At 42.9% G+C, this 18,479-nt stretch overlaps 1 protein-coding gene across 1 annotated transcript in view; it reads right to left on the bottom strand.

The window, feature by feature from the left end:
* Positions 1–18,479, bottom strand: part of LOC120318035 (dedicator of cytokinesis protein 4) — a 335,809-nt gene that overhangs the window by 289,371 nt on the left and 27,959 nt on the right. Inside the window, exons 6-8 of the mRNA XM_039365226.1 lie at positions 11,930–12,078; positions 7,851–7,935; positions 5,261–5,412 (exon numbers count right to left, since the gene is read on the bottom strand). Coding sequence (XP_039221160.1) covers positions 5,261–5,412; positions 7,851–7,935; positions 11,930–12,078 — 386 coding nt within the window. The remainder of the gene's footprint in view (positions 1–5,260; positions 5,413–7,850; positions 7,936–11,929; positions 12,079–18,479) is intronic.

Below are 18,479 nucleotides of genomic sequence, written 5' to 3'. Positions count from 1 at the left end.
CATCTCTGCCGCTTGCCAGCTATGCCTCGGCTGGCGCAAGGGGCAGCACCACGCATGTGCGGGAAAGTCCTTGACTTACGACCGGTTGGGTAGTCCTCGACTTACGACCGGTTTAGTCCTCGACCTATGACCAGTTTAGTCCTCAACTTACAGCCGGTTGGGGGTCGCGGCATTAAAAAGGTTGAGAACTACTGACCTACAAGAACAAGGTATTGATCTATCATGGTGGCCATATCTGCAAATTCAAATGAGATATGAAAAAGATGTTAAAACAATGGGATTCTATAAGGAACAGACAGAATTTGATCAGATACTATTAAAAACAGATGAAAAGCTGATTAAGAAACTCTATAAATTTAAATTTAAAGATGGAGGAAGAACAAGTTAAAGAAACGATGATAATATAGAATTAGAAAACTGGCAAAAGTTACGGGAAAGAAATGTAAAATTAACTAAAGCAGTGACATATAAAAAAAACTTATATAAAATGTTTTACAGATGACATATGACACTAGTGAGATTAGCAAAAATGTTTAAAAATACTTCAAACAAGTGTTGGAAATGCAGAAAAAGACCAGGTACTTACTATCATATCTGGTGGACATGCCCATAAGCAAAAAGATTTTGGTTAAAAATACATTTATGGTTGGAGAAAATGACTAAAAAACAAATAGACTTTAAGCCAGAATTATTTTTGTTAGGAATAATAGGAGCAAATTATGAGAAAGTTTGTATACATTTAATTTTACACGTACTAACTGCAGCAAGAATTGTATTTGCCCAACATTGGAAAAATGAAAATTTACCAACTGAAGAAGTATTAATTAAGAAAATTTTAGAGTGTGCGGAAATGGACAGATTGATTTTAAAGATAAAAGAGAAAGAAGACTCAGTGTATTTTAGAACATGGGATAATTTCTATCAATGGCTAGAACATGAGTTACAGAGAAAGGGATGTGATATATAACCTTGAATATATATCAGTAAGAAGAAGACTATCGAACGATTAATTAACATATTGTTTATGATAATTAACCATTATCTATTACTTCTTGTTAAATATATGAAAACATACATTATGCTGTTTGCTGAATTTTGAGAATGTTATTTGGAAAAACCCTAACCCCAACCCCAACCCCAATCCTAACCTGAACCCAAATCACAATCACAATCCCACCTCATCCCTAACCCTATAAAAAACTAATAAAATTTATACAAAAAAAATAAATTAGAACGCTTTGGGATGTCACTAAATTTCATTAGTGCACTTTAGGAGCAATGGTGGCACAGTGATTAGAATACAATATTGCAGGCTGACTCTGTTCACTGCCAGGAGTTCCTTCCTGACTGGCTGAAGGTCAGTAAAATGAGGACCCAGATTGTTGGAGGCAATATGCAGACTTTGTAAACCACTTAGAGGGCTGTAAAGCACTATGAAGCAGTATATAAATATAAATGCTATTGCTATTGCTATTGCTATTGGGATGCCACTAAATTTCAGTAGTTGATGGCTCCAGAGCCACAACAACAAACTTTCGGGGAGCTGCATTTATCCCACATATTGCAGACTACATGATTTCTCCTGCCCTAAATTCTCTCAAAGAAACAGAAACTTTCAAGCTCTGCAACTCTTCCTCATTAAGTCATTTATGGAGGAGCATGTAATCAGTGGTGAAATTCAAATAATTTAACAACCGGTTCTCTGGTTGATACCATAGACATGAGGTGGGGGGATGTCACGTGATTGTAAATGATGACTATGTTGATGTAATGCACTTAACTAGATTAATTAAATATCTACACATATTAAGCTATGTGTAGGGCTAACAGATTGTAAAAATAACAGCTTTGCTCTCCAGAGGTCTAAATGTGTAGCTTAACCTGCTGCTAGAAATTCTATTTGCTCAGTTTACGGTTCAATATATTGTGTGAACTGAGAACATTAATAATTATCAGGTTCACCCACCTAACCTACAAAGGTACTTTTTCCTATTTTCTGGCAATCGCGAGGTGGGATAACAGGAAAACCTATCTCCCGAGACCAGGCGAAAGATAATTTCTCAAGTCACCACCATAGTCCGTGCCTCTGATAGGGGCACCCGCTATCTCGAGTGGTGCTCTGCACAGCCAGTCAGTGTATCTCTATGGCTTTTGCCTTCACTTTTCCTGTTTCCGTTCTTGCCCTCCTTCAGCGGTAGCGAGGCCTGTGGGGCAATGGAGGGTGTACTCCGTATTTCGGTGAAGTTGACTGAGTTGGAGCCCATGGAAGTGGAAGAGAGTGAGCTGTTGCTTCAGACTGGAGTCCCCGCTACCCCTCGCCTCTGCTATGGCATCAGCAGAGGAACTAGCCGTGCAGGTGGGGCACTCGCTGAGGCAGCTGCTGCTAGTAACAGAGCTGGGGAAATGGGCCAGGTTGGGGAGGGAGTTGCCAATACTGCTGCCATGAGGCAAAGCCAGTGAGGGAAGAGGGATTGGACCCACATGTCCCGGAATCTCACACCACCCCACCCATGCTGCGACGATGCAACATTCCCATGATGCAGCGGCATTGCGGCAGAATACTATAATGCAGTGCGCATGGGTCCGATACCCCTTCCCCCACTGGCTTCGCCTTGTGTCAGTGGCACTGGCAGCTTCCCCCCAACCCGGCCCGTTTCCCCAGTTCCATTATCGGCGGCAGCTCCCTCAGCAGCCTCTTACACCGCCCCACTGGTGCTGTGGCCAATTTTGGCAATACTGCTGCATCACGGTGATGTGGTGTTGTGCTGCACCAGTGGGGCAGAATGAGAGGCTGTGGCAGATACCGGAAAGCAAGGCACATGGGTCCAATCCCCCTTCCCCCACTGGCAGCTCCTCCCCAACCCAGCCCACTTCCCCAGCTCCGTATGGGCAGGTTCTCCCTCAAGTGGTGTTCTGCACAGCTGGTCAATGTATCTCTATGGTTTCTGCCTTTATTTTTTTCTGTTTCTGGTCTCGCCCTCCTTCAGCAGTAGCGGGGCTTGTGTGGCGATGGCAGTTGTCCATATTTCAGTGAAGGCGACTGAGCCGGAACCCATGGAAGTGGAGGAGGGTGAGCTGTTTCTTCAGATTGGAGCCCTGGCTATCCCCTCACCTCTGCTATAGTATCAGCAGAGGAACTGGCCATGCCGGTGGGATGCTCGTTGAGGGAGCTGCTGGTGGTAATGGAGTGGAGGAAACAGCCCTGGAAACCAGCCCAGTGGTGCTGTGGCTGATTTCAACACGCCACCTCATAACGGGGATGTGACATCGTGCTGCAGCACCAGTAGGGTGGCATGAGAGGCTGCAGGAGATCGGGAAGCGGGATGTGTGGGTCCGATTCCCCTTCTCCCACTGGCTTCACCTTGTGGGAGTGGCACTGGCAGCTCCCCCCCCTCCCAGCCCATTTCCCTGGCTCCATTACTGGCAGCAGCTGCCTCAGCGAATGCCCCAGTGGCACGGCTAGTTCCTCTAATGATGCCGTAGCAGAGGCAAGGGGGTAGCGGGGGTTCCAGTCTGAAGCAACAGATCATCCTCTTCCACTTCCATGGGCTCTGGCTCAGTCACCTTCACCAAAATACGGAGGCCCTGTATAGCCACCATTGCCCCACAAGCCTCGTTACTACCGAAGAAGGGTGAGAACGGAAACAGGAAAAGTGAAGGTGGAAGCCACAGAGATACGCTGACTGGCTGTGCAGAGTGTCACTCGAGGTAGTGGCTGTGCCCATCAGAGATGCGGACTGTGATGGCAACTTGAGAAATTATCTTTTGCTCGGCCTCAGGAGATGGGTTTTCATGTTATCCCGCCTCATGGTTGCCAGAAAATAGGAAAAACTACCTTTGTAGATTAGGTGAACCTGATAATTATTAATATTCTCAATTTGCACAAACAGGGATGGGGATGGGGGTTCTGCCACGAATCAACCGGTTCCCTGAACTCAAAAAAAATTAAGTACCAGTTCTACCGAACTGGTGTGAACCAGGTGAATCCCACCACTGTGTGTAATACTTTGATTCCAAAAAGCATTAGGGCATGAGAGGAGACTTAGCACCTGTATTCAGCTCTTCAAACAAGCTGTGTATTTCCTTGATCTATCAAGTATTTTTGCTTTTCACAATAAACCAAGTGTGCATTTTTTTCAGGGAAAAAACAATGTGGCTTTCCATGTACACACAGGCAGAAAACAGCTAGGCACAGCTTTCTAACTAGCCATGTGAGTCTTCCATGTATGCTGCTGTCCATCCACTGTTTGTAAAAGTGAAGGCATAGCAGCTAAAAAGAAAGGAGATTTTCAAGGAAAAGCTAGCCAGGCTATATTTTATATGACTGCATCCTATAATACGTTTTCTATGATCCAGGTTCATTGGTTCTTAATATAAATTAACCTGTTTTGGGAGATTTCACATACCCAAATGTATATAACTCTGCAATAGCCTTCCATTTATGACTTATTATTAGCCACTTTTCATTGTTGTGGTTGTTATTATTCCAAAATTTATGGTGTAAAAACTATAATGTTCGACACTACTCAAAATTGCTTCTACTTTATTTCCTAATCATTCATTATTTTTTTTAAAAATGACACTTTCTAGAAAATGATCAAAAACACATGAGTCAAAATGGAAACAATCATGAATGTAGGAGGAAAAATGTGTATTATGTCTGTGATATCACCGGCAATATTTAATCAGATTATAAGATATGCAATCATTTTATTTATAGCGAAAATATGTTCCATAGAAACTATTGTGTGAGCTAAAGGGAAATTTACCATTATCCTAGGTTTCTCTATCCACAATACAGCTGAAATCATACATCATGCTTGCTAGTTTTAACCATTGTTTAAGATTAATTACTAATGCATCATTATTAGAATGCACAAACCATTGTCGATTGTAAGCCGCAATGTCGTACTCATTCTAAATAAAAAACAAGCAAAATACATTATGGCTTAATACACTATGTGAACATCCCTGTCTTTACAAAATCTATTAGTTTATTAGATCCATTAGTTAACACTTTTGTGATCTCCAGTACAGTCAGTAAGAATTTTCTGTATCCACATATCAATTGAACATGTCCAGTGGGTTAGAGCCAGATTAAAAGCATTCAACAGCAACAACAACATGAACTACACGTGGAACTATATTTATGAACTTCAAGATTCAGAGTTAAAAAGTCAAAATGACTTTGTTATCCAAGTAAATGCAAGAACTGATGAAGCTGTATATTTCTGCATTTTTTAATAAAAGAAAATGCTACCTGATTGGTCGATTCTCTTTACTATCAAAAAGTGAGAAAATAATTTCTAGATCTTCTCCTAGATTGGAACACATCAGACTCTTCATCTGCACAAAGAGATGGTGGCTGCTTGCTGGGACTGGTGTGTCTTTTTTGCGATGACGATGCTCCATCTAAATATAGAGTACCATACAAAGATCAAACCAGTTTATGCTTATTTTAATTTATGAAATATAAACATTCAGAAAGGCATTTTCTTGCTCATCACTTTATTTTTGTTAACCACTTGTGATTGTTTAAATCAAACATTTGAAGTTGTTCATCTGTTTCTTGTGAGACAATACTAGACATCTTATTTCTAGATTCATTAGCCAGTCATTATTTCAGATAAACACAAAGGTCACTTTTTCACATATTCATTACATTTTTAGCATCCTTTTCCAGAAACCTTAGGGTAGATTTAATAGTTTTCTTTCTGCATGGCAATATTGTAAATTAGGGGAGGAAGGGAGGGAGAGAAAGAGGGAGGGAGGGGGAGGGGAGGAGAGAGGGGATCAAAGGTTGTTTGGGAATTATGGGATTATAGTCAAAGAAGCTAAGGAATTACTAAAGAGGCTGTTTTTAAAAAAAAATGTTAAAACATCATTGACCTCACTATTTGGGAGATATTGGTTCAGTGTTCCTTTTCCTACTTATACTAAGTACAGTGCAGATTTACTAATGTTTTTATTACATTTTAAAAGTACATTATTACACAAGTAGAATACTAAAGTCTAGTTCTTCTGATTGGTGGCAAACTGAATATTGGAAACTTATTATTATTTTTAAGTAATTCAAGTTTTTCTAACAATAGCACACAACTTGACTATGTATTTGCTTTTTCTGCTGTACAGCAAGGCTATCCAAGTGTACCATACAATTGGCTATAAAAGTAAATTCATGAGAGAACATTTATCTGCACAAATTTCACAGTAAATTTAGAGATCTGGAAAAAATCAGCATAAATGTATGGATTAAGAGTCACTATATGTTATTGCTATAATCCAGGGTTTCAAAATCCTTACAAGTTGTCCTCGCAACATAGCAGCATCCACCTATAAGTGGAAGAGTTTGTCATATACATTCAAAATTCCTGCACATTCTTCGGCTATTTCCTTCGCTTGTATTTCCAAGCTGTGGTTAAAATAACTCCGAAGTCATTGGATTGGGCAAAAAATAAATTAGATAAATTTAGAAAAGTCTCCTAAAATATGTACCGTATTTTCCGGCGTATAAGACGACTGGGCGTATAAGACGACCCCCAACTTTTCCAGTTAAAATATAGAGTTTGGGCTATACTCACCGTATAAGACTACCCCTCTTCCAATGCACACCAAATAAAAATTAAAAAACATCAGATTTGATTTCAATATGGTAATTTTAATTCAAATGCTTATGACATGCAGGTACTTAGCAGAAAAACTGTCACTTATAAACATAAGGCTGTCATCAAACATATAAACATAAAACAGTGCAAGTGGATTAAACTTTTCCTAATTCACTCTAAAGCTGAAAGGAAGGATAAGACAATAAACCCATGGGAGCTGCCATGCTGTTTGTTTTCTAAGCTGTCAACCAAACTGGAACTGATGATGATAGGAGGAAGATAACAAACAATAGAAAGAGCAAGTGCCGGGCAAGTCCCTGGCTTGTATTTACTGCAACTCTCTTGGCCCCCGCCTATCTTTCTGACATATACATGTGTGCGCACACACACATGCCTCCTTTCCCTCACCCCTCTCCCTCCAATCCTTCCCTCCCACCCTGATTTCCAGCTCGGAAAGTGCAAAGCAGCGAGGAGAAGTGTGCGTGCACACACACACACACACACACCTCCTTTCCCTCCTCTCTCTCCCTCCAATCCTTCCCTCCCACCCAGATTTCCAGCTCGGAAAGTGCAAAGCAGCGAGCAAAAAGCAGCTGCAAACCACACGCCTGCCAGAAGCGTGCGCGCGCGTGCACACACACACACACACACACACGCCTCCTTTCCCTCCTCCCTCTCCCTCCAATCCTTCCCTCCCACCTTGATCTCCAGCTCAGAAAGTGCAAAGCAGCGAGGAGACAGATTGAGACCCACAGGCATTTACCAGCCTGTGACTTCAAGTTAGCAAAAAGCAGCTGCAAACCACACGCCTGCTAGAGGTGAGCTGCGGGGACGGATTGCTGAAACAAACAGCTTAGAGTTTAATTGCTTTCCCCACCGCCACTCTACCAATCAAGGACTCTTTTTGAGTGAGAGGGGGGGGGGAGAGAAAACTTGATGAGTAATATACCAAACCACATGTGTAAAGGAATAAAATAGAATACCCGTATTTTCCGGCGTATAAGACGACTCAGCGTATAAGACGACCCCCAACTTTTAAGAAGGTTTTTGTGGCTTAGAAAGTCGTCTTATACGCTGGAAATATACGGTACTGTATATAATGATAAGAAACATCAAGAAAAAAAAATAGCACAGGTGCCAAATGCTGAATCCCAGTTTATTGACTGAGTTGCATCTGCAATGACTATTCTTGTGGAAATTTCAATGAGTTTAACAGAATTGAAATAAAGTGAGTTATTTGCTTACCAATCTGTACAATTCTGTAATACTGATTTCTTCTGGATCCACCATTGCATATTCCTTTCTTGGAACCAAATCTAACCCTAACTGTCTGCAAATGTATACAAAAAGACTAGTTAGAAGAACATTTTAAAATCCTTAGTTAAAATCTATAGAAAACATACAGCGTTTAAATTTGAAGTAATCTGTCATTCTTGTACCATTATCCCTGTAAGGAAAAATATGCAATGTACCATTTGCTCTATGATTACTCCAAATTACAGATAATAAAAACCAGTATTAATAGAACATATTTCTGCCATTTCTATTGCATGGTTTTATTCTTTATTCACTCTCTACCTACTATCTAACTTTAAAAATTATGTACTAAAACACCAATAGAGCATTAATAGCAAATAACTCACATTTTTGACAACACAGTCCAGGAAAAGAACAGCTTAGAAAAGCAAAGCAAAAATCAAAATAAAAGTCAGAATTAAAATAAAGAGCTGTTTTTAACTAAAGCCCTCACCCTCTCAGATTCCAATATTCATAAGGGTTGTGCAAAAGTTAAAAAAATGGCTAGTTTGCAAATTTGCTAGTTTGGGAACAACTGCATCTTTTATCTATCTGTCTATCTATCTATCTATCTATCTATCTATCTATCTATCTATCTATCTATCTATCTATGGAAGATATATTTATATCTTCTGTTATCTATCTACATCTTTCATATATATATGAAAAAGGGAAACAAATCAGCTGTGTACACACACACATTTGGGACAGAGAGATCTGGAAGAATATGCAGTTATTCCCAAATCTCTCTCTCCCTCTCTCTCTCTCTCTCTCTCTCTCTCTCTCTCTCTCTCTGTGTGTGTGTGTGTGTGTGTGTGTATACACACAGCTGCTTTGTTTCCCTTTTTTCCTACTGTTTTCCCCGAAAATAAGACCCGGTCTTAATTTTTTTTCCTCCAAAAGAGGCACCAAGTCTTATTTTCAGGGAGTGTCTTTTCCACTCACCTCATAGCAGCGGCACTGACAGCCCCACCCAGCCAACCCACTTATTCTGCAGCTGAAGGAGCAGCTTCATTCTGCAGCAAAGAATAGAGCTCTGGCCTATATTTTGCAGTTAGAGGCCTTTCCGGAAGGCCTCTGCAGCCAAGAACTGAGCTATGAATTGAATCCATAGTTCAGTTCTCAGCTGCAGAGACCTTCCTGAAAGCCTCTGACTGCGAAATGCAGGCCGGCGATTGCCGCAGAAGAGGAGACGCAGGTTTCGATTCATGGGAGGCCTGATAAGTAGGCATGGTGTGCGTCGGACAGCTTGCCCTAGCTTGATTTTTAGGCATGGACCTCACCCCAAAACTAGGGCTTATTTTTGGGGTAGGGATTATATTAGGCCCACCTCCAAAAATCCTTATTTTAGGAGTAAGTCTTACTTTAGGGGAAACATGGTAGCTAGTTGACCTTGGCTGGTCTCAAACAGCTAAACAGGGTTGAACATTGGGTGAAAGATCATCAGATAATCCCAGAGCTGTGGGCTAGACTGCAAAATTTAAAAAAAAATGGAAGAAGTCAATGATAATATTTCTAGACTGCATACTTCTGAAATATTTATCCATATGACATGATTCATTTTATAAGGTCTGTCTATTTATCTTTCAGGAAGCATACATCAAAGAGACATAAAATAAAATCATAATATATTTTGCACTTTTGAAGAATGAGCCAAAAGAGCCAAACATCCACCACCTTAATACTGGAATGTAACTGTTAAAAGAAAATGAAAGCACCAAAATGTTTTCTAGTCAGCTCTTTTTATAAATACTATCAATTTGAGAAACCCACTGTTTTTTATTTTTCTGACAAGCTTCATCTCTATTCTATAGATGTGCTAGTTAGTTTTTAAAATTCAGCAAGGTAGCGTCAAGAAAGCAGGAGCTATTCCTAGCAGCATTCAAAATATATTCAACAAAATATTGTTCTATGAATTCTTCATTTTCCAAAACCTTTAACAGCATTATGTATTCAGTAATAAGCAAAGAGAAGGACTTCAATGGTTTATGCCAGTGGGTGCTTTTCTTACTTTATAACTTTTTCTGACTTTATCTGAAGAGAAACACATCTCACTCAGTGTAGCACAGTGATGGCAAAACTTTTAGAGACCGAGTGCCCAAAACCTGCCCCTGCCCCTGCTCTACCTCCTGCCCCGCCCCCGCCCCACCACCCATCCCCCGCCCCGCCTGCCTGCAGGGCCACTCACCACCTCCAGGGTCCACCACAGATTGCCCAGGTAGCCCAGCAGCGCTATGGTAGTCATGCCCTCTGCCCGCATCCTGCAGCATCAACTGTGCACGATGGGGTGTGAGGGCACAGTCTTGTCTACACTGCCTGGCTGCCATGTCCTTGGCTACGCTGCGCTGCTCTGCGTGGGCCATGCTCAGGGGCGACTCTCCTTCAGGGGGGTTGCTGGAGAGGAGGGGGTGATGGGGGGAGGCAAGGCTGGGGCAACGGCACATGTGCCCACAGAGAAGGCTCCGAGTGCCGCCTCTGGCACCTCTGCCATAGGTTCGCCACCACTGGTGTAGCAGAACAAATCAAATTTACATGCAATATCAGCCAAAGGCAATAGAAGTACTAACAATATTTATTTTTGAAAATTAAATAGCAAGTTTAATAGGCAGCTTTAATAGAGTGTTCATCTAGGGACACCTAAGGAGCATTTTGCCCTTGGCGCAATCCCATACCTTAAGTAGTCCTCGACTTACAAACCCAATTGGGATCAGAATCTTGGGTTTTGAGCGAAGTGATCATTAAGTGAAATGTGATTCAATGACTGCAATCCTGGTTGTCATCATTAAGCAGACAGAATGAAGTAGCTCCATGCTGAGATAAACTCTCCTCTATGCACAGAAGGAAACTGTTCCATCAGGCTTTAGGATCGGAGCTCGGATATTGAGGATCTCAGCAATGTTTCTCTGCTCTCCAGGAGAAGTTTGTCTCTCCTCAGTGCATTGAAAAGAACTGCTCTGATGGATTGCAAGAATAGAGGTTGGATCTTCAGGATATGAGCTCCATTTCTCCACCCTGACAGAGGAATTCATCTCCTCTCAGTAAGCAGGTCTTTCAGCCAGCCCCCAGAGACAAGAGGGAGTCATTTCATCAGGCCAAAGTAATTTGCAAACTTCCCTCCTGGATCCCCCATTGACTTTCTGGGGAAACCAACAGATGGTGACTGCAAATGGTCATCACATGATGAGCACTCAGATAAGAATTATGTGACAGGAGAGGGGGGACACAGCACATTTTTTGATGGCTGAGCAGGAGAGCTTTATGGTCCATAAAGTATCTTTCAGAGGTCACTGTAATTTTGAATGGTTGTTAAACATTCAGTCGTTAAGTCGAGGACAACCTTTTATTTGGAATATATGCAAACATATATTCTCACATTTTTTATAGAACAGATATGATGATCTTTCAGGATTTCCTTGTCTAGTATCAAAGTGGTGGGAAAGATCTACTTCAGGGGTAGGCAACCTTGGCTCTTTTATGACTCATGGAATTCTGGGAGTTGAAGTCCACGAGTCATAAAAGAGTCAAGGTTGCCTACCCCTGATCTACCAGGTCAGCTCCTACAATCTGTCTGGAACATCCAAACCATAATACAGTGTCATCCTATGTTACTGAACAAAGAAGGCTATAAATTCAGGCAACTGGCAGCATTCAAAGAACTCTAGAGCTTTTCTTATCATTTCTTTTTGCCTGCAGCCTTCACAAGAAGATAAACTTCTGATCTCCTACAGAATTGTCTCAAATAGACAAAGGATTGGAATTGGCCTTTTGGCAAGTAAAGAACTGTCTTGCACTTAAACAAGAGGTTTTATTAGAAATTGTTTGTTTATTGAGTATAAACAGCCTAAGGACATCAATAAAGGTTTTTTAAACCTTACTGAAAAACTACTTATTCTTTATGTCACAGCCCACTTGGAACAAGCTATCACCACATAGCAAAATCCACTAACTTTTTGTCATCTTGCCATAAACATTAAAATAGCAATGAATGGCAACCAATGTAACAGTTTTATAAATTGACTCTTACTCACTCATTGCCCCAATCCAAGCGAGCAGTAATGTGTCTTTTGACATCTTTCATCCGATCATGGGTCAGATGGCCCACCAGCACCTGCCGTCGCAGATCTAGGATTTCATTCATTATGTGCCACAGTCGGTGAAATAGATCACCTTCATTTCTCTGTCAAATACAGAAGCTAATTTTCAGATTATCAAAATCATGTAGCTTATTCAAATCTGTTGATGTTCCAGAACTATAATCCAGGAAAAGATAAAATAAACCATGTTTATTGAGATGGAAATAGTCAAACTAAGTGTCAAGGTTCCCACTGATGAACCTAACCAAGCAAGCACCTCCGAGACAATCCAATCTCTTCATGCAAAACTTAATTATTGAGTACATCATTTTAGCACGATTGCAAGCAAAACCAGCTCTAGCAAATCCCTCCCAATCCATATAGTAAAGGTGTAAAATTCCTCCTCCCCCCTTTTAGTCCAGTCACGTTGCCCAATTAGGTGTTAAAATATTGTTATGAGAAAGTGTCTCTGAGTTTGGCCAGACACCTGGTGAACTGTCCTTGGTTCTCATGGTCTGACTTCTTGATTTCTGGAGCCAGCATTCCATTCACCTTCCCGTCCCCCAGGTTCTTAGCAAGCTGAGAAGCAATCATTGTCACAACAGCAAAACACGCTTCTAACTTGACAGGCGGACCCGCCTAAAACCTGGAAGGAACCCGAAAGATAGGAAACACATATTAAGGCCATTCCTCTCCCTCTATTCCCTACTTAAGGGGCCTCTGATTTCTGAGGGTATTTTGCATGAAATCTATTTATCACGTGCTCTATTCTGATGTTGTGAGGTGTGATCCATCTCGCTTCTGCTGCACTCAGTACTGTAGTTTGCCCTTGCAGAACCTAGAATCTAAGATCTGTTTGACTTCATAATGTCTTTCGCCCTTCATTATTATTGGACTGGGGGCTTTCTTTTCCACTGGTCTTTAGTCTAGATCTCTGGGGCAGTTTCAGTAAGCTGCAGTGAAATACTGGGTGCACTTTATCCAATATTCTGGGCAGTTTTAGTTATACCATAACTGGGTTAATGATTTTCATGATGGGGAAAGGTTCTGTGTATTTAGGATCTAGTTTCTTGCAGGGCTGCCTCAACTTTAGGTATTTTGTAGATAGATACATTTTATCTCCTACGTGAAACATCCCTTGAGGAGCTCACTTCTTGTCTGCCTGCTTCTTTTGACTCTCTGTCACTTTGGCTAAAGCTTTCTTTACATTACTCCAGGTGCTTTTGAGGGAATCCACCCATTCAGTCAGTGTTACTGATGAGGGAAGTTCTTATTGGCACGAAATCCACCCCTGTAGCTACCTTAAAGCCATGTGCTATTGTACCCTGCATTGTTGTATGCCACTTCAGCAAATGGCAGGAGGTCTGCCCAGTTAGATAGTTGATAGTTGACATAGCAACGCATGTATTGTTCTACCATGGCGTTAGCTCATTTTGCCACTCCATTTGTACTCGGATGAAAAGTCAAGCTAAGGCCCTGGGAGGATGCTATCAGCCTTATGAATTCATGCCAAAATTTTGCTGTAAATTGGATCCCTCTATCCGAGATTATGCACTTGGGCATGCCGTGCAACTGGTTAAGTATCCTGCAGAAACATCCTACCTAGATTCTGGGCTGATGGGAGGCTGGAGCAAGCTATTCAAGAACAGGTCCACTACTATCCATATCACTGTATTTCCTCTACTTTCTGGAAGTTGGACTATGAAGTCCATAGCTATTTCTTCCCAAGGCTGGGTTGGGTCAGGCACCTGCTGCAGCAGCCCCAGACTCTTCCCTGGTCTTAGTTTCATGACTATACATACCACACAGCTTTTCACATAGCTCTCAATGTGTTTTTTCATCCATGGCCACCAGATTGCCGTTTAGTTAAGTGTAAGATCTTTACAAATCCAAAGTGGCCAGCTTGCTTAGCATTGTGGGTCTTTTGTAACATGTGTAATCGTAGACTGTCAGGAACATACAACTTATTCCCCTTCCAGGCCAATTCCCCCTTTGACATTAGCTCCCTGCAGTGGGTCCCAAACTATGCATTATTTACAGTTCCTTCTTCATGTACTGCATAAACATGTCAACAGGGCGGGAAGGTCTTTCTTTTCACTTGGTGCCTAGTGATCACTTTCACTGCCAGCTGCCTTGTGGGGATAATAGGATTCACCTCTTCTCAGGTGTTTTTGTATTGGGGCATGCAGGACAATGCATCAGCCAGGAATTTTTTTTCTCCCGGAATGTATTTCAAGACAAAGTCAAACTGATTGAAATATTGAGCCCACTGAACTTGCTTCGGGGAGAGATTTTGGGGAATCCTCAGTGCCTCTAGATTTTGGGGGTCAGTCCACACTTTGAAGGAGATCTTACTCCCCTCTAGGAACTATCTCCATGTCAGTAGTGCCCATCGTACTGTGAAGGCTTCCTTCTCTCACATTGTCCACCATCTCTTGGTTTCATTTAGTTTTCTGGAGGTGAATGCACATGGATGCAGTTTTCTCTCGCCATTCCTTTGGAGGAACACTGCCTCCACAGCCACACCACTGGTGTCCACTTGATTAATGAATGGTTCTTCGACATTGGGATGCTTTAGGACCGGCTCAGCAGCAAACAGCCTCTTAAGCTTCTTGAACACTGCTTGGCATTCCATTGTCCAGTTCAATGGCTGGCTGGGCCAGGGTTTTCCCTCTCTCCCCCTGTTTTTAATAGCTCCGTGATCAGCAGGGAGATCTTTGCAAAGGATGGGATAAATTGCAGATAGATGTTTGCGAATCCTAAGAAGCTTTGAAATTGTTTGTGGGTTCATGGAGCTTGCCACTCCAGGATGGACTTCACTTTCCCTGGGTCCATTTCTCCTCCTTCGCAAGACACTCTATAGCCCAGGTAGTCTAGACTGGTCTTGTGGAATTCGCATTTTGACAGCTTAGCATCCAAAACTTTTTTCGGCACCTGCCATACTAACTTTACATGCTCCTCCATTGTCTCAGAATAGGTGAGGATGTCATCTAAATACACTAGGATCCCTCTTGTATAGGTGCTCATGCAGCACTTTGTTGATTAATTGCATGAACACAGCTCCTTGTAGCCGAATGGCATCACTTTAAACTGGTAGCACCCTAATAGGCAGTTAAAGGCTGTCTTCCATTTACCGCCTTCCTTGTTTATCACTTGATAATACGCTTCCCTGAAGTCAAACTTGGTGAACACCTTTCCTTTGGCTAGATGCCCCAGCATGTCTTTCATAAGAGGGAAGGGGGTACATGTTTTCTACACATACATGCACTATTTATTCCATGGAAATCAATGCACAGTCTAAGAAAACCATCTTTCTTCTCTTTAAACAGCACTGGGGCTGCCACCCAGGACTTTGCGGCTTGGATGAAGCCCCTAGTTAGGTTTTGATCAATATAGTCCCTCAACTCCTTCATTTCTCCTGCAATCATTGGGGAGTTTTGCTCCAGGCAAGATCTCAATTTCACAGTCTGTGGGTTGATGGGGGGGGGCGCAAGACATTGCACTCTTTCTCGCTGAACACCTCTATCAGGTCCCAATATTCCCTTGGGATAGAAGGTGTTTCTGATGTTGGCTCTGATGCTGCCTTTGTGTGCTCAGGCTCCTTCCTCTCATCCCCCTGATGCTTGGCTTCATTGTGCTTCCTCCCCGGGGGATTGGGACCCTTCTCTGCCATCACTATGTGCCTCATGTTCTTCCCACAGTGTATGATAGGACTCCACTTGGCTAGCCAAGATAACCCCAATATCATGGCTTGTGCCATCTTTGGGACCACCATGAATTGAATGGTTTCTTCATGGTTCCCTAACCTCAAGTGCACCAGCTTGGTTAGGTAGGAGGCATGCAGTCCCCCGACCAGGGAGCCGTTGTTCAAATTTAAGGGGTTGGCGTAGCTTTCTTACCCGCAATCCCAGTTCACATACCATCTACAAGCTGATTAAGCGTTGGATGCACATGGAGTCTACCAGGGCTTTCACCACTCCCTTCACTCGCAACTTGGGTACTAGGATATCACTTGGGTCAATAAGGGACTGATGGTTTAACTTACCGTTGGGTCATCCTCCCTCTTGCTTTTGCTTTCATAGAGGTTTAGCTGCAAGTCCTCCCCAGGTGGAGTTCCCTCCCCTTCGCTGCTGGGGGGGGGGAGATCTCAATGACCTGATGCACCACCGAGGACTTCTCCTTTCCCTTAGTTGGTGCCTTCTTCAGTTTTGGATGCGTTGGGTTTCTTGGGGTTGTCCTGGGGGCTGGGGCTGGACAAACCACTGCCCAGTGGCCTTCCTGGCTGCATCGGAAACATGGCCCAGGTGTGGGTCTTGGACCTTCAGGGGGGCCAGGAGCTGGTGTGGCAGGGTGCTTCTGGCCCAGCACATGTCTCCCTTGGCTCTTCTTTGGGTGGCTTTTGGTTCATCTGTGTCTCTTGTATTCCATTAGGTCTAACTCCACATTTGTTACTAGTTGGTACCAGTCATGGATTCGCTCTGGTAGTTCTCGAGGTAAACACGTGTGGTACAACTCTTGGTTTAGGCCATCCCTGAAATAGTGGATCAGATTCCCTGCTAGCCTTCAGAATTCTTGAATGTCCTCCATCACTGGTCTGCTTTCCTGCCTAATGGCCTGGATTTTAGACTCTGCCTGCTTGATTTGCATATTGTCTCCAGAGCAGTCTCTGAGTTCCCCCAAGGAAGCACTGGGGTCTCCAAATTTGGGTGTCTCTTCATCATGGAGTCCCATCACCCACTCCACTGCTTCTCCCTCAAGGTTGGCCACAACAGCATCCACACAAGTGCATCATCAGTATACATTGGCCCATATCGGTCCAGGTGTGCCTACACCTGGTTCAGGAAAAATGCCAACTTCTCCGGACTCCCATCAACCATAACTCTGATTGGCGGGGGTCCCAGTATGCCAGTATGCCAGTAGCCATCTTGCTCTGTAAGGGAAAGGCCTGGGCTGGGCACAGCAATTGCTGGTTGGGGCGGTGGCTGCCTGATGGCCCTGTTGATGTGTCGCCACTCGCTGAAACCCGGCAGCTCCTTGGGTCGGGGCTGGACTGGGCTGAGAAATGGTGGTTTGCTGGGTGTTGGCTGTGCCCAAGGCTGCTGTGGGCGCTGCTCTCTGTCAGGGCTGGGGCAATGGAACCAAGACGGATGTTGAAGGTTGACTGGGCATCAGCCTGGAAAGAAGCTGTACCCTTCATGCTGGCTCCCCTCCTCGCAGTTCCACTGATGGGCTGTGACAGGCTGCCAGATATCTCCACTGCACCAGTTCTTCCCAGTCCGCTGCTCTCCTCCCCTTCCACTTCAGGACCTGGCCTGATGCCACCCCAGGAGAAATCAACAGGAACTCAACTTACTGCTTTCAGTATCATACCTCTCCACAGCTCCTCTCCCATCTGGCGGCGGTTCCCTGCCGTTGTGACCCTGTCTTGCACCACCAACTGCTCCTTTGGGAGGCTCACCATTGTTTGGGTACCGAAGTCCACTTGGCCCATGACTGGCCTCTCCTTCACTGATCCCACTCTGGCCATTTTCCCCCAAATCTTCGTAGCTCTTCCAGAAGTGACCGGACAGGCTACAGGGGCTCGGGACTCTTTAAGAAAGTTCTTCTTAAAGGAGAGCTTCCAAGATGATCCAATCTCTTAATGTAAAATTTTATTTAAGTACATCATTTCAGCATGATTGCAAGCAAAACCAGCTCTGGCAAACCCCCTCCCAATCCATATAGTAAAAGTGTAAAATTCCCTCTCCTCCCTTTTAGTCTGGTCATGTTGCCCAATTAGGTGTTAAAATATTGTTATGAGAAAGTGTCTCTGAGTTTGACCAGACACCTGGTGAACTGTCCTTGGTTCTCATGGTCTGACATCTTGATCTCTGGAGCTGGCATTTCATTCCCCTTCCCTCCCCACAAGTTCATTGACAAGCTGAGAAGCAATAATTGTCACAACAGCAAAACGCGCTTCGAACTTGACACTAAGTTAATATTTTCTTTTTAAAAAATCCTTCTTTGTTTAAATATACATTTATGGAAGTGTAGTTTGCTTTGGTAGTGAGTTTCTTCTTATTTTTATGCAAATAAAAGGCAAGCTATTCCACAAATAAGCCTCTCCTCTCTTCTCCTCTCTCACCTCCATCTCCACCTTCCCTCCCCTTCACTTTCATTTCCCTTTTTTTCACTACCTTAAAAACTTATTCCCTCATTCATTTACTTCTGGACAGATCAGATAACTATAGGAAGTGACAAGTATGTTTAACATTACAATTTTCAACAGCAAATAAAAATAACATATTTCTCAGCTCACAGTTTAGAAGAAAAGTTTAATGCTTGAAGATAAACAGTACTGAATAAAATCTATATGGAAGAAGATCTGGGGAAGACTCATATATTGGAGCCAATATAGTGAATGCCGAGCTAAATAAATAACTGGTTTAACAATGGAATAAGATAGCATTCTATATTTCTTTGTTCTTAGAAAATGGATAAATATTTTAGTACCTCAGATTCATTA

Source organism: Crotalus tigris, unplaced genomic scaffold (assembly GCF_016545835.1).
Source record: "Crotalus tigris isolate CLP2741 ecotype Arizona unplaced genomic scaffold, ASM1654583v1 scf7180000020000.429882, whole genome shotgun sequence".
NCBI lineage: Eukaryota > Metazoa > Chordata > Lepidosauria > Squamata > Viperidae > Crotalus > Crotalus tigris.
Note: the sequence above shows the minus strand (reverse complement) of the source record. Positions and strands in the feature narration are given on the sequence as shown.